Source organism: Stylophora pistillata, chromosome 12, assembly GCF_964205215.1.
Source record: "Stylophora pistillata chromosome 12, jaStyPist1.2, whole genome shotgun sequence".
NCBI lineage: Eukaryota > Metazoa > Cnidaria > Anthozoa > Scleractinia > Pocilloporidae > Stylophora > Stylophora pistillata.
Window position 1 is genome coordinate 28,732,965 of NC_142530.1, and position 15,889 is coordinate 28,748,853.

Genomic DNA, 15,889 nt, shown 5'->3' on the forward strand with positions numbered 1-15,889 from the left:
CAAGTAAGTCGTCTTTAATTGTCTAACAAAAAGCAATATGACAACTGAAAGGCAATTAATTCCAGAATAAAAAACGTTGAATGCAATATAGTTTTAAATAATACATCAGATGGGTTGATATCTTGCAGTATTAGATTAGCATACTTTCTCCTTTTTATATGACGTGTAATTGAACCTCCCCCCCCCCCCTTCCATTTGCCACCCTCCTGAATACTTACAGTGGTAGAACATCGAAGCGCGAGGGTCCAGGGTTCAAATCCCCTTTGGTTCTCGGGTTTTTCTCTGTCCCATGCTTGATCGGACAAATAACATCTTTCTTTAAAACTCCCTCTTCGAAGTCTTTTTCAGCATTCTCATTAATAAGGGGGAAAGTTTTGAAAAGATTACTCTTGGAGCGAAACGACTTCGAATTCTCACAGTGGCGAAACGACCGTAAATCGTTCATGATATTTCAAACTGAAATCGCTTGGAATCTTAGAACAAGCATCTGATACTCTCCAGAGGTTTGGACGAGCTTCCGTGAACTTTTCTGTGGTAGGTTCGATATCCGCCGCTCTCTCGGGTCCGGTCTTTTTCATTCCTCCCCGAGATCGAGAAGAGTTCGGGTTCGGGGAGGAGCGGGGGCTCCGGTTCCCGAACAGCGGCCGGTAATCGAGCTTAGGCATGTGGTACTTATGACACCGTGCCTGCTGTCAGGCAATATTTAGCCTCGGCAAACTTCACTTGATCATGAGGTCAACATCGCTCGATTTATCAAAATAAACACCAAGAAACGGTCTAAGAGTGTTTTGATTCCAGCTAATAGATGATGACAGTTTAAAAAATAAACAAAATGTTCAAAATAAAGTAACTGAAAGGGTAATTTTTAAAATTCCCTTCAAGGAGAAAAAAAAAATGGAGTTAGTGTCTGCGCAATGTTGTAATGTGCATTTCATGTCAGTAAAAGTGTTCATTTGTAGTCTAAAATAGAGCTCATAAAAGGTTCAGTCTACGGTTTTTTTCGCCCTGAGGGTGAAGTTTATAATAAGTTGACAAATGTAGCAAAAATATTCTGGCGAAACGAAACCTTTTATGTCTATAAATGTACGTCAGCAGTGCAATAAGACAGAACAATCTGGTAAAACAATTAAAAGCCATCATCGATACTGTGTAGTCAAGAAATTGTTTCTATGCTCAATTCGGGTAGCATGTAGACTTGGGGCTTCGGCTATTTGTGTCAAAAATGAGAGGGTCGAAAGAAAACAGAGATAAAGTCAAACCGCAATGATTTTATCTCGATGCCATCAAAAAACACTTCCTTTGGAAAACAAGGCAGTTTGGTGCGATTGCTATGCGAAGCTGTGGGAGTCGGCGCGGCAGCCAGTGGTTGATCAGATAAAATACTTTCTACATCAAATAACTGAATTAAGAGAGCTTCCGCTGTGATCATTTCTCAGGTTACACAGCCACACCAGACTAAGTGAACGCCTCTTTGTGTTAAAAGCGAAGTAGAGTATATATTTTCAACGCCTTGGCGTGTTGCGAGAAGATCATTTAACTCGGAACATCAACAGAACAGTAGGTGGTGGCTTGAATCCGGCACGATTTGGAAGAAAATGGAAACCGAGAGGTTCTTTTACATCTCCGTGATTCTGTGTTTATTTTGCATCTTCCAGGTGAGCACGTTGAATGCCAGTTTTGAATGAACTCTTAGCCGTGTTTTTGATACGAGCGATCAGTAGGGTTAACAACGATTAGGCATTGCTGACAAAATCAAAGTGACAAAAAAAAATGAACCCCCAGTATTGGAAACCGACCCAGTAAAGCATTTAAAACACAGTTGTTAAACAAGAGGCTTATTTCAAATAATACTGGATAAATGTTTTTCTATATTGGGTTTATTGATCGGAAAAGCTGCTTTCTTAGAGGGGTGCGAAACAAAATGCTCAACGAATTTAGATGGTTTTTTCGTTCCACGCCACACTTATGGTATGGTTGCCGAATATGGCGCGCCATGCGTAGCAAAGTTAATGATATCCGACCTCTTCACGGTAGTTCTGACTCACAGACTAAGAGAATCTTCCACTTTGAGAAAAGCTACATTTCTTAAATGCACTGATGCTTCTTACGTGAGAGTTTGCACATCAATATCGATCCATTAAATGTTGAAGAGATATTTAGAGATTGATGTGTATAATCTCTTCCCAATGAGAAGCAGAAACAATACGTTTCTCGTTGACGGAATTATCTTTTCGATTGACTACGGCGCAGTTTTGTATTCATCACAGTTCATTTAACTTAAAATGGCCGAGTTTTTACAAAGAAAACATGCCGAAGAATTTCCTATCGCCCAGTATAAACATTTCAATTAAAAAAAATGTCAATCAGTACCAAGGAGTTCAGTTCTTAATTCATCTCGCGTCTACCTCGTCTATCTCAGGAGTAAAATAAAATTTAGAGATAAACCCCGCTTTTCGATACAAACAAAATTCCCTTAGGTACAAGTTTTCCTATCTAGAGCGAGTTCATACCTTTTTTTGATTTAATAGGAGTTATTATTTTTCGCACCGTTTAGGAAATCATTATCCCGGCTTAACTGTAAGCCAGCTGATTTCTTGTAATGGAATGCATTACAAAACTGGATTCTGTCCAAAATGCTCTTGAAAGTCATTGAAACCTCTCGAGTTTTGAGTTGGTGCAAACCAAAATGCTTCAAATCCTCTTTAATTCTGATGCTGGATATTTTGAATAATTGTCAATGATTGGATCTCCTTGTATATTTGATGAACTTTTTCTCTGTCAAGTTGTAAATATTATACAGCGCGCTTTTAGATTTCTGATGGGAATTTCTTGTAAAGCATACAAGCGAATATGGTGTTGTTCCATTTATCTAGCGAAAAAACTCTACCCTTGTGAAATGAATTACTGGCACGCGAAGGTGTGAATCTTTGAGAGCAGAAATCTTTCAACACAAATTCCTTTCCCGCTTTCTTCGCTTTCATTTGTCAAACCTGCTTGACAGATCGCAACAGAGCGATTCAAATTCTAATAATTGAATTTCTCCAATGGTTCCTTAGGAGAAAAAACTTGAAATTCAGCCTCCATGGAAAAACAAACGCCCGTAAAGTAAACGTTTACCTACTTTATTGCAAATCTTAATGAGGTGTACTTTTATCTATTTTTTTTTTTTTTTTTTTTAGTAAGGGTTGCTGCAATTATAAAAGGCCGGCTGTTTCATTGATTATAGTGACCCGGTCAGAAATCTTTTAATACTGCCTGGTTGTTTTCTAAGATAGGATAAGTGACATTTCTGGAAGAGATTAACCCGGCTAGAGACATGTTTTGCTACAAAACCTCTTTAATATAGTGCGGTAAACGTTGAAAGGACACCGCCTTCAGCTACCGTAAAGCCGCCAAACTTTGGAGTTTCTAAAGCAAATTATCCCCTTGACTTTTCACCAGTTAATAGAGTTGAATAAAATATGTAGGAAACTTTAAATCTCTGGGTTTAATTATCTGATTTCCTACCATATTGTTCTCTATTGGTTTAGCATGGTACAAATCTGCTAAATAACTCTCTATTATATCAAATTTAAGCGGTCGATTTAAGACCTGTCAGGGTGGTCTTTGCACATGGGCGTGATATCCGATTCATTCGAGAAAAACATACTTTACACCGCAGCTTTCTTCCAGCTACTGGACCGATAACTGGCTCACGATACACTTTGAACAGTCAACCTATCGCGACATAATTTATTCCGCCGCGGAGTCTTAAAAGAAATTAGGTGTCTGACCGACGTGTGTAATTTAGGCTGGCGCCCGCTCGCGAATAGTTACGCTTGATTCTGTTATCGCTTGAGTCATGGTCGACCTGGAGCTCGGTGCAAAAGACGAGACGGCGAGAACGAGGAGAACGAAAGGGGAATAGCGTGGTGAGAACAGAGTGTTCATTTATCGTGTTGTCTTCCTTTGAGCCTGTTAAGTGGCTCGAAATGGAAGTATCGCTGGCATGCAACTAGTTGAAGGCGACCATTTTGAAAGTGTTTGCCTCGTAAGACAACAATCGGGTGTAACTGGTTACCACTGGGTTATAGCCTATACACAGCCGCCCCCTACCCTCCAAAAGAAAATCGGAAAGGAGCCCCTTCCTGATTTTCTTTTGGAGGGTATGGGGTGGCTGTTCACAGGCTAACGTGTTATCACCAAACCCAATTTACCCGAAAGTAATGTAAGAAGAAATTTCTAATTTGAGAGAAGTTTCCATGCAGGTCTTTGTTATCTTGGCAGATGGATATTCCATCACCCATGTCCTGTTTTTCACCTTTGAAATGCTGATTTAGACGGTAAAGTTTGTTTCTCTTCGTTGATATGATCTGCGAGGTATCAATCCTTGCCTCTGTAGTTTAGATTTAGTCGTGTGACTGGTGGTTTTAAGGGATTTTTCTTTTTTAACGGTGGAGCTGTTGGTGCCTCAAAACAGAGTGAGAGACTCAAGAAACCCATTTAAAAAGGCTAAGCAGAATATATATATAGTTTTAAACTGGTTTAGAGTACGTACGTAATGCAGGCCTATGTCATTGACTCTATCAGGTGCGCGGACAGGACGATGATCCTTGCAAGGGTGTGGTCTGTCCAAGGGGGCAAATGTGCGTGCCCTACATGGACAGCGGTAAAAGCTATACCACTTGCGAATGTCCACAAGACTGTCCAGAAGAGTCTGAGCCGGTTTGTAGCTTTTACCATAGAGAGTTTAACAACCGATGCGAGATGCACAAGTACGCGTGTGCACATGACCTGACAATGAAAGTAATGAACCAAGGAAATTGTCCGACAGACAGTAAGTGAAGCGGATGGTACTTACCTCTCATGAGTGACTTAGACAGAATTTCTCCTCACTCTATTTTATGTAAAGTCAAATAGAAAAGTGATGGCAATAAAGAAAAATATCAATCAGGGGATTATAAATTTATCTAATACCAAATTCTCCAAACGAACGTTAAAAATATATGACAGACAGTAAGGAGAATTTCTCATAAGATCTTGGGAGTAAAAGGGTGTTATTTTTCCTCACTATCACCACTACGCGCTTCGTGCTCACGACCTCAGCGTTTTCAATTTGTCATAAATGGTTTTTTTAGAAAACACAGACAGCAGTGTCTGTACCGACTTGACTTACGACGAGGCCTTAATTCAGTACGTAACCTCACGCAAGTGGCAGAAGGCAAAAGAGAACTATCGTAGTTCTCTTCTGCTGAGACTTTTTCTTAGCCAGCCCCTAAGTTCCAACTGCGCCGTTGTTTGTGTGTGTTCTCAAGAACATTTTACGTCAACATACGATGTGGTCAGAGTTGATGGTTGAAACGATTATATGATGTCATTTGTAGATCTGCACGTCTGTTCAGACCAGTTTCTGCTTCAGTTCCCGACCCGTTACCTAGAATGGATCATGATCGCTCGCGAACATTCTATTGACCCCACCACCTCATTGGACTTCAATGCACGAGCTGACGGGCTCACTGAAGACGAACGCAAAGAAATTTTGTCGGTGAGTGCCTCGCCAGGGGGGATCCAGGAATTTTTGATGCCGGGATGAGAAGGAGGGGAATATGTCCTCGACTTGATTCAGAAAACTCAGACTTTTTCACTTCACAGCTTAAATGATCTAGAAAATATTTCTTGGCAAGTAAAGTAATGAGTAGTAACGTGATTATGTAGTTGCAATAATTTTGGTGTCTGACAAGTTGTAAAGGGAGAAAACTAACAGGTCTGATGGAAGTGGGCTTTGAACCATGTACATTCTCCCCCTTCCCCACACTCCCCCACCCTTCCCCACTCTCCTCTCCGGATCAGTTACTGGTAGCCACAGTCATTGCTGATCATGTCCTAACAGTCACCAGTGTTTGGATCGTAACCTAACTCTTCGGGAACGGGGAAGGACGCATTTTGTGAAACTCTCATTTATCCCTGGATACGACCGTGTCAGTTAACCGTGTAAGGCGAGACATGGAAATTGATTGTGATAGATACCAAAAATGGAAGAGCGGACAGTTTTAGAAATTACAGAACTTGAAAAGGTTCTTATGCAGTATTTTTTGTTTATGTGGAGGCGTGGTGGCCTCATGGTTGGTGCGCTCGACTCTGGATCGAGTGGTCCGGGTTCGAGCCCCGGCCGGGACATTGTGTTGTGTTCTTAGGAAAGACACTTTACTCTCACAGTGCCTCTCTTAACCCTGATGTATAAATAGGTACCGGCAATTTAATGCTGGGGATAACCCTGCGATGGACTGGCATCCTATCCAGGGGGGAGTAGAAATACTCCTAGTCGCTTCATGCTACAGAAACCGGAGTTAAGCACCGGCCTAATGGGCCACTAGGCTCGTAAACAAACTTTATTTTACCATTTTTTGTTTATAAGACATGGAAATTGGTTGTGATAAATAACAAAAATGGGAAGAGCAAACAGTTTGGAAGTTACAGAACTTGAAAAGATTCCTCGGCAGTTTTTTTTCTATCGCCAACTTTTTAACATAAAAAATTCGTATTCTCCCCCTCCTGCACCCGAAGAAGGCTGGTTTGGCCAGCCGAAATATAGTGCTCCGTTTTAAAACTTATCTACGTTGTGGACGAAACTAGTTTTGTAGTAGGCGTGTTTTAAAGTGCGTTGAAAGTTAATTTTAATGAAGTTTTGTCTTCAATATGATAATGAATGATATTTTCTTAGCTTCGACAATCAAAATTTCGCAAAAATACGTTGTATCGGTCTTGCCTCTATATTTGTGAGATCTCGCAGTGTCGTGTCAGTGGCCCTAAACCGAAAAACCTTAAAAACTTCATCGCGTTTCGGTTTGTTTTTGTTTTTTTTAAATTTTTATCTTCTTACACCACCACTATCTTGACTTTCTTTTTTCTTTTTAGGCGGGGGGGGGGGGGGGAGGGGTGAGGCGACGAGTCTCAAATCACCCAGACAATCCGAAAAGGACCTTGTATCGTATCCTCCATTGATTTTTTCATTTCGTCTTTTAATTTCAGTGGGAGTTTGAGTACATTGACCGAGACAAAAATAACGTTCTAGATACAGCGGAAATACAAGATGTATTTAATGACGTTCTTGGTTACGAACCTTGTCTCTATGGCTTTCTCAAGTCGTGTGATTTAAACGAGAAAGAGGGAATTGAAAAGCGCGAATGGGATTTCTGCTTTCCAAAGACAGGTATTTCTAGGACAAGATAATTTAGTGTTATCGACTGAGCTGATACTGAAAATTGGCCACCGTTAAGAGTAAAAAAGCTAACGTTTCGAGCGTTAGCCCTTCCTCATTCGCTGTGACGAAGGGCCAACGCTCGAAACGTCAGCTTTGAAACTCTTTACGGTAGCCAAGCTCACGCTTGGTTAATAACGCTTAGTTACAGTGTCCGAGCTGGACCCGGCGCGAAATCCTAAGGGCTTCAGTTCATATCGGCATGCGTGACTCAGATATTTCTTTTCCGTCTCTGGCTCCAAACAGATGTTTGACGTCTTTCATGATGGTGCTTTATCTTTGTGTAAGGATCGTGTCCCTATAATATCCGTACATTATCCAGCAAATAGGTGATGAGAATACTCAAACTTATCAAGTAGAAGTTGTTATCCTGATCTAACACCAAATTCTCAGAACTAATTCACAAGGAAATGTTTAGCAGCTAGAGGGGAGAGTTAACGATCAGATCTTGGAAGTTAAAGAGTGAAGGGAAAATGGTTACATTTTAGTTTGTGTTTACTTTTCAGGTACTGCTTTCGAGACCAGGAAATGAAGCTACAACTCACCAATTGGAAAATACAGTTTTGAAGAGTCTGTTTGACTGGAAGATTGCTGAATTTTCATATGATGTTACGCTAAGGCTGGAAGAGCCAAATTTGTTGAAAGTTTCTGTTAATGTTTCTTGCTTTTGTAGAGTCAATTTGACTGGAAGATGGATGACTTTTTAAATGATGTTACGTTGAGGCTGCAAGAGCCAAATTTGCTGAACGTTTCTGTTAATGTTTCTTACTTTTGTAAAGTCAATTTGACTGGAAAATTGTTGACCTTTTAAATGATGTTACGTTGAGGCTGCAAGAGCCAAATTTGTTGAGCGTTTCTGTTAATATTTCTTGCTTGTCACGCACGCTATTAGATGTTTTGTCATGCAGTTCATGTCGGTCATAGAATGAACACTGGCGGACAGGCACCAGAAGCAGATATGTTGTCGCTTTCCCTTTCCCACCTCTCTATGCTTCTGACCATTACAAATTATTAAATAAACGGGATACAACAAGGGCCCTGGTTGGTCAAACTCCTTTCGTTTATTGCACTGGTAAACCCATAAAAACTGAAAACTGTGCTTTGTTTCGAGTTCATTTTAATACACTGTACTTTCTATCGGTTTACCGGCGTAATAACCCACTTGGGCTCGTTATTTAGTGTTCTCTAAACATCCTGGGGGGTTTCTTAGACCTTATTACGACGGTAAGCCGATAGAAAATGTGGTCTATTGCTTGAGCAGCGCTGTAGTCTGTCAAAAGGCGTTCTTTTACTGTAACATTCCAATTGTTTTTAAAATTCTTCTTTTCCAACAGAATCGACACAATTCGTAATTCCTTACGAGGGATTACTGTCCATCTCAGTCAAACTGTTGTGAATCATTTCTTTAGTTTCTTCGTCCTTGGCTTCGTTTGCCAGTTTCAGCGCAATCTTCAGAGCCTCCTTAGCTTTCGATACATTTCCTTAGAGGGAAAAATGGTTAAAAAAATCATCAAAAAGGATAAGGAAATGGCAAGCATCCAGTAGGGTCGCCAGAGAAATTGCGTGGGCCACGCTCGCAGAGGTTTTGTCTGGTTGCTCTATCAAAGAGGGCAACCCCCAATTGTTTTTCTTCAGTTGAGCGTGAGCGCGATGGAGAAGTCACGTGCGAGAGCAAACGTGAGCGCGAATGAGAAGTCTCTCGCGAGGGGAGACTTCCATACTTCGAAACACAGGAATAAAAGTTCAACCAAGGATAAAGTAGAACCACCCCCATGTACACGTCGAGAAAAGTCACATGCGCAGCTTTTTTCGTGTGGGGGTAGCTGCAAAATTCTGACTAGTAATGTTGTCTCTGTGCCTACACTTCTAGTACGGAGAGTGTGTCTGCAGCTAGCTATTCCGAGAAAGAATCAACTCTAATTTATCAAACTTTGTGACCATACCTTCCAAATTGAGGATGGTTCCCAGGTTGGCCATAAACCGAGAGAGATGTGTGCTTTGTGTCTTCTCGGCGATTCGTATCGCTTCTCTGGCAAGTTCTTCTGCATATTCGTAGTCGCCGCTTTCGGCGTAGGCCTTTGCAAGGTTATTAAGGATCACCGTTGTCTGAATGAAACAAAGATCAAATTCAATTGAAAGGTTTTCATCAATATGAAAAAATTTTAAATTGAGGAGCTGCAAAAAAAAAACAAACAAACAAAAAAAAAACACCCATTATATCTTATCAAGACTGAAACGATAATGCTCAGTATAAACGTTGAGAGCACCTGTCTTGGCACGGACGGGGAAAATTGATCAAAACGCAGGGAGTTGAAAACAAGAACGTGATAATTCTAACTGAAGTACACCCAAAATACAATAGAATTTAGAATCTAATGATTTCACTCTATGCTGAAAAATATTGTCATTTATTCGCTCTAAGGAATATTCACTGAAGAGTCCATTAAGACACACTGTTCCTACCTGTTCATGGTCCTCCCCCAGAACCTCCTTGGAAATATTCAAGGCTCTTGATAACAATTGAGCTGCCTGTGCAGGCTTATCCTGAGCCAGTAGATATGTGCCCCAACCTTCTAGACACACACCTAACAGTGCTTTACTGGAACAAGAGACAAGGAATTGGGTAGAGCTGATTGAATCATTAATCCAGTACACCATAACAATAGTATGCATGTTGTCAATACTGTTCTCTCTACATTTCCTTTGGTAGTGACAAGGAGAATTCCTCTAACAATCAAAACTTCCTAATTTGGTGATCATTTCCTTTACTGTCATGATCTTAGCGAATAATTTGGCAGTGTTACCGTAAGGAGAAATTAGATTCTGGTCACTCTTGGTGATCATTTCCTTTATTCTCCTGACCTTAAAGTGTGATTCAGGGGTGATAATGTAAGGAGAAATTAGATGCTGGTCACTCTTGAGGTTTAGGAGGCTAAGTAATTGCACTTCTGTTCTGCACTTCCAGCTACTCAGGATATGGGGACAAGCAAAAATGTTAAGAATAATAATAATGATAATAATAATAATAATATCAGTAATAATAATAATAATAATAATAATAATAATAATAAGTGATCATGCAAATTGCAACGTATAAGGCGTTTTTGGTGCGAAGAATTAACATAAGAGGGCGTGAAGATCGAAGCATTTTGAAGTGCTTAAAAAAATGCAGAAACAAATTTGACTGCTTAGTGTACAAAATGCTTTTTATAAGAGTGTTAAAGCCAAATTTCAATGTGCAATCAGACTCCATTTGAGCAAAAGTATTTTTATAACATTTTTATGATCTTCGCACCCTCTTATGTTAATTCTTCGTGCCAAAAACGCTTTATACTTTGCAATTTGCATAATATTTTATATTTTCCTTGATAATGGAGTCATGACTACTCTGAAACGTCGGATTTTATCATTCACTTTTACAGTTTTATGTCACAAGAAATCTCTTGATAATAATAATAAGAGTAATAATAATAAACAGCAACTAGGAGAGATCTTCCATTTCCAACCATTTTTTGATTGCAGTACAATAGTAATTACCAACCTATTATCTGTTGCGGCTGGTAACTCATCAACTTTCTTTTGAATTGTGCTGGTAGCCCACTGGAAACCTTGCATGGCTAGAGCGTGCCTATGAAACAAGAAACATTCAGTAAAAAGGTCTCATACAAGCAGTCTCTAAGTAAAATAATAACTTGAAAAGCATTGCAAATGCGTGTCTCCAAGTAAAATAATCAATTGAAAAGCACTCCAATAGTCTTCAAGTATAAGAAGCAGTCTGAGGGATTTTGATCAAATTTAAAGCACAAGGCGAAAACTGCAAAGTAGGTAGCCAATGGAAATTCAATCTCTACTCTGGTGTGCTTAGTTTCAGAGAAAATAGGTGGCAGTTTTGCCTGACATAGAGGGAAAATTTCTCTAGTTGCTGGCTTGTCCTGAAACTAATCTGTCCATTTAAGTTGCTCAACAGCCCACTGGATAGCCTTCACCAAACAAATGTTACTGTAGCATTAAAAGTATTTTACTTTTGTTAAATGAATAAAGGGAGTAAGTTTCTAAACTGTGGTGCTGCATTGGTGGGGGTAACAAGGTAATTTGGTTATATATCAACTAAGTTGAAATTGTAAATTGGCCACCATAAAGAGTTAAAAGGCTGACATTTCTAGTGTTAGCTCTTTATCCATTTGCTCTGATGAAAGGTTAATGCTTTTTATAACTAAATTACTTTTGTTAAAATCTACTGAACTCACTTTTCTTGATGAGCACATGCAATGGCCAGCTTCAGAGACACTTCAATGACACTATCATCATCCTTAGATACAAAGAAACAGGGAACCCAATAATATTGCAACAACACACTTTTTTGAGTAAGAAAGATGGCGCACTTTAAAATTCATAATGGAATGAAGGAGTATGTTTTTTGTCAGGTCAAGAGCTTAGGACAAAGGAAAAATTCCGGGTCTCCATGAGGAATCGCAACTCAAACATTTGGAACTGGAAGGAGACTGAGTTATTTTCTCTCTTTGATTTAATTGTCACTGACCTTTGGAGTTTCCTGTGACAAAAGGTCTCTCAGTAGTAGGCGGAAATAATTCTCTGCCTGAATCAAGATTGAAAAAAATAAATAGTTTGAAATAATATAATTAAGCATGCTTCTTAAACTGTTCACCTCATTACACCAAAAATAATTCTTGTGGACAAAGCCATTAAAAAAAGGTATTTTTCCAAGGCAAACTCTCAAAATTCTCACTGCATGGGAACTTTAGACTTCGAGAGGTATCTCTGCTGTGTGAGTAAAAAAAACCATGAAAAAAAAAAATTCTCCCTGAGTCAGGTGCTCAAAAAGTGCCCAAATCTTGGAGCCCACTGGTGTGGGGGATTTTGCCGAAAAAGAGGAACTGCTTGTAGTCTAGGGAACTTAACTATTTATTACTTTATCTGTTTATTTATTACAACATGAAAGGAGAAAGTGTGAAAAGTAATGTAGTGACAGAGATTTCAGCAATACCCTTCAACCTGCCTTTTACACCATGTTGCTCTGTAGTTGCACAAACAACATACTCAAAAATGTAATGGTATTACATTACCTCATTCCATCTCTGAAGCTCAAATGTGAGATTTGCCAACTGTAAGTAGAGATAATCACATGAAAAGAATTACGTATAGTCCAAAATACATGCAACTTGGCTCATTAGGAAAAAGGATAATTTGATTTTCTCAACTGAGTTCACAATGCAAACTGTAAAGACTTTTTAATAAAAGCTAATGAAGGGCTAAAATGAAGGGTTAAAGTTCAAAGGCTCTGACAAAGAGCTTATGCTTGAAACATAAGCTTAGGAACTCTTTCTTTACAGTGGCCATTTTTCATTATCAACTTGGTTGATAACACCCAAATTACTTTCTTACTCCTGCCATCAATGCTGCATTACAGTTTCTTTAGAAATTTACTGCCTTTGGAAACTAAGATACTTTCAACATTTGATTCAGAAGTAAAAGCCTTCTTATTCCTCACCTGTTCCAGTACATAAGTGAGATACTTTTGCACTTTAATTGTATCCTTGTCATCCAAATCAAGTTCTTCATCTGAATCCTGCTTGATTTCTTTCAGGTAATCATGTATAAGATCAAGAGCCTCCTTCAACAATATGATGGATTGTGTTTTGTCTCCATCTAGTGATTTTTTCTATAAAATATAAATTTTTTATAAGTGTGTTGTGTTTAAAAACACTTGTAAACAACTTTCAGTCTCTATGGAGTGGAAGGATTAACCTGAGTATTAGTGCAGTGTGAGATTTCACCTTCAAACTCCCTCTGTAGTCCAGCTTTCCAACAATTTCCCAGAGCAGAAGGTCCCCTATACTTTTTATGTGAAGCATGATTGAGCAATTTTTTTGGCATGAATAGTAATTTCGTTTTTCTTATTAGAGAATAGTGATCAAAGACGATTATATCTTTTCATGTCCATATGAACAAATTTTCTTATCTAAATGTGACCCATGAATAAAGAGCTGAATTGAACATGATTTGTGAACCATTTCATTCTGTGTGATGAATTCCCAGCTATGTTATTGTTTTGAAAATGTATGTGTTGCTCTTGAATGGCTCTGGTTAGGTTTTGATCAGGGTTTTGACTATATACATGGACTTCTTACAGATTGATAAAAGTCATAAAACAGACAACAATTGGTTCTTGAACAAATGAGATGAGACAAAACATCCTCCCTAGAAAAAGTAAGATGTGAATGTGAAACAGTTTTGAAATATTATTTGTGATGTGTGAAAAGACCAAAACAATGTTTTGACGTGACTGAGTTTACAAAGGGGTATAGAGACCCTCTGAGCATCCAGAGTGAATATTGAAGATTGGTTTCAGAACAATAAGTTCTGGGTTTTCTCACCTTTGCCATCTTTAACTTGTTTTGTAGGCTTGGGGGGCTCCTTTTACCATACAGAACTTTTTCATATTGTGTATAAGTAAATACAAGAACACCACCCAGTGCTGTAATGATAAAATTTGATCTTTAAAATTGTTTTCATAACACCTATATATTTAATTTCGATTTGAAATAATTTTCAAACTAGATTCCTTTGTTCTATATTCATTACCAGATGTCTTGGAAAAAGAAAATAAAAATTGAAGTAGGTGGAAATAATTTCCAACTGGAAACTCATCTTAGATCACAAGTAATATTAAGGCATTTGCAGATGATTTCATAATAAAATCAGAACTGTTACTTAAGTTCTAACACATTTGAAGACTACAATGATAGTAAGAGACCAGTGACAAGTCTTACAAGTATTATCTACTATGAAAACTCAAATAATAATGATAACACTGATGATCATGATAAGGAGGGATGATGTTGTTATTAATAATTAACAATTATTTGCCGAAGGCAACGTGAATATCGTCAAATAATCCCCGAGACGAAGTCGAGGGGATTTTTCGACAATATTCACCGAACCTGAGGCGAATAATTGTTTTAGTATAATTTCAGAGCGGAACAACAGAGATATGTCTAAAATCATAACATTTTAGTAACATTTTCTTTTAATATTTTATATAAACCGCATGGAGCAGTTTATATAGCGCCATATAAGGAACCACTCGACCAATCAGATTGCTGGAGACTTTGCTCAGCTCTGAAATTATACTAACACTGAATATAACACAACAAATATATGAAATTCATATATCTGAACTGTGGCTATAGAAACTGCTCTTTACTGCGAGGATTGTGCACAAATACAATACTGAATATGAAAATGATCTTCGCAGTAATAAACACTACTTGAGCAGTAGTGAAAATAAAGCCAGTTTTTTTTTTATCATTTTAGGCATCATTTTCACTACTGCTTAAGATCTACTACAAAAATTTCTTTCATATTCATTCTTCATAGTCCATTTTACAGTTGTGTGCCTGGTTGCCAAGCCTTTGAATGGGAGTGAGGCTAGGGGTGACCTTGTTATGATACAAACCTTGCTACCTTTTAAATATAATCACTTTGTTAACATGCTAACTAGATACAGGTCTCTATCATGACAAGGTCACCTTCAGCCTCAATCTGAATCAAAGGCTTGGCAACTAAGTACACAACTACGTATAATGCACGATCCTCGCAGTAGATAGCGCTATTTATGCAATAGTGAAAATCAGACCTGAAAAAAATCAGGCCTGTACAGGATTCGAACCACTGACCTCTGCAATACTAGTGCAGCGCTCTACCAATTGAGCTAACAAGCCAACTGGTAGCAGGCCGTTAAGTTCCGCAGTTCAAAATATATGAACTTCATATATTCATTGTATCTGATTTATCACTTTCTCACGTTTATTACGAATCAACTTAACGGCCTGCTCCCAGTTGGCTTGTTAGCTCAATTGGTAGAGCGCTGCACCAGTATCGCAGAGGTCAGTGGTTCGAATCCCGTACAGGCCTGATTGTTTTCCAGGTCTGATTTTCGCTATTGCATAAATAGTGCTATCTACTGCGAGGATCATGCATTATACGTATCTAATACCACAGTTCAAAATATATGAACTTCATATATTCATTGTATACACAACTGTAAAATGGCCTATTCACAGTTCACATATATGATTTTCATATATTCACTGTCATTTGTTAATAATGTTGTTAATAGTTGTAATAATGTTGATAATAATAGATGTATGATTTGTTGATCAACATGTGATATAGCCTCTAGAGAGTGCATAATGTGAGCTTTGTGAACACGTCCTGCCCACATGGGTGTTATCAGGTGTTATTCTTACCCACAATTATAATTGACCATATTTCATCAGGTAGAGTCTTTCTTATTCTTGTTATTCGGCTGTCTTGTGATAACTTTGAACATTGTAAAGATGCCGGAAATAGACGTGTTGGCGAACAATATTTGCCAGGAGAATTTAGCCCATGACCCAACGTGCATGTGAAGGGGCCACCTCGTTTACTACATGTTGTAAAAAGCTTTGCATTCGAAATACACTTGCTAGTGTTAATTACGTGTTTAAGGCATCTGCTTACTCGAAGCATAGCACAAAAGTTCAAATATTCAGTGCTGAACGGATGGAAAATATCTAGAAAACGCGTGGAAGTACAGTTCGTCCGCCATCTTAGCTTGGTTACAAAGTCACGTAAAGACCCGGTCACTAA

The 15,889-nt window shown here is 38.6% G+C and overlaps 2 protein-coding genes across 3 annotated transcripts; one reads left to right on the forward strand and one right to left on the reverse strand.

Annotated features, from left to right (window-relative positions):
- The first annotated feature begins 1,351 nt into the window (after positions 1-1,351).
- On the forward strand, positions 1,352-8,272 carry LOC111335678 (testican-1). 2 transcript variants are annotated; one of them, XM_022941664.2, is made up of 5 exons: positions 1,352-1,655; positions 4,570-4,816; positions 5,364-5,524; positions 7,009-7,189; positions 7,744-8,272. In XM_022941664.2, exons 1-5 carry the CDS (start codon positions 1,596-1,598, stop codon positions 7,767-7,769), a joined length of 675 nt encoding a protein of 224 aa, XP_022797399.2. In that variant the 5' UTR covers positions 1,352-1,595; the 3' UTR covers positions 7,770-8,272. The 2 variants fall into 2 exon arrangements, with proteins under 2 accessions (XP_022797399.2, XP_022797400.2); XM_022941665.2 differs by lacking the exon at positions 1,352-1,655 and adding an exon at positions 3,218-3,911.
- A 2-nt stretch (positions 8,273-8,274) lies between these two features.
- On the reverse strand, positions 8,275-15,864 carry LOC111335677 (tetratricopeptide repeat protein 19, mitochondrial). Its single transcript, XM_022941663.2, has 10 exons — positions 15,508-15,864; positions 13,633-13,733; positions 12,747-12,917; positions 12,322-12,360; positions 11,778-11,834; positions 11,485-11,546; positions 10,779-10,865; positions 9,701-9,836; positions 9,181-9,343; positions 8,275-8,718 (listed from the first exon to the last, which is right to left on the reverse strand). The coding sequence occupies exons 1-10, from the start codon at positions 15,767-15,769 to the stop codon at positions 8,594-8,596; spliced, it is 1,203 nt and encodes a 400-aa protein (XP_022797398.2). The 5' UTR covers positions 15,770-15,864; the 3' UTR covers positions 8,275-8,593.
- Between the last annotated feature and the right edge of the window lie 25 nt (positions 15,865-15,889).

Bases quoted from the DNA above. Each gene is read 5' to 3' on its own strand.
- LOC111335678 (XM_022941664.2), top strand. From the start codon at position 1,596: ATGGAAACCGAGAGGTTCTTTTACATCTCCGTGATTCTGTGTTTATTT. The intron at 1,656-4,569 runs GTGAGCACGTTG...TGACTCTATCAG, and splicing joins GTTTATTTTGCATCTTCCAG to GTGCGCGGACAGGACGATGA. The intron at 5,525-7,008 runs GTGAGTGCCTCG...TTTTAATTTCAG, and splicing joins AACGCAAAGAAATTTTGTCG to TGGGAGTTTGAGTACATTGA.
- LOC111335677 (XM_022941663.2), bottom strand. From the start codon at position 15,769: ATGCTTCGAGTAAGCAGATGCCTTAAACACGTAATTAACACTAGCAAG. The intron at 13,734-15,507 runs GTAAGAATAACA...TTATCATTACAG, and splicing joins ATGGTCAATTATAATTGTGG to CACTGGGTGGTGTTCTTGTA. The intron at 12,361-12,746 runs GTGAGGAATAAG...CTCTACTTACAG, and splicing joins TCACTTATGTACTGGAACAG to TTGGCAAATCTCACATTTGA.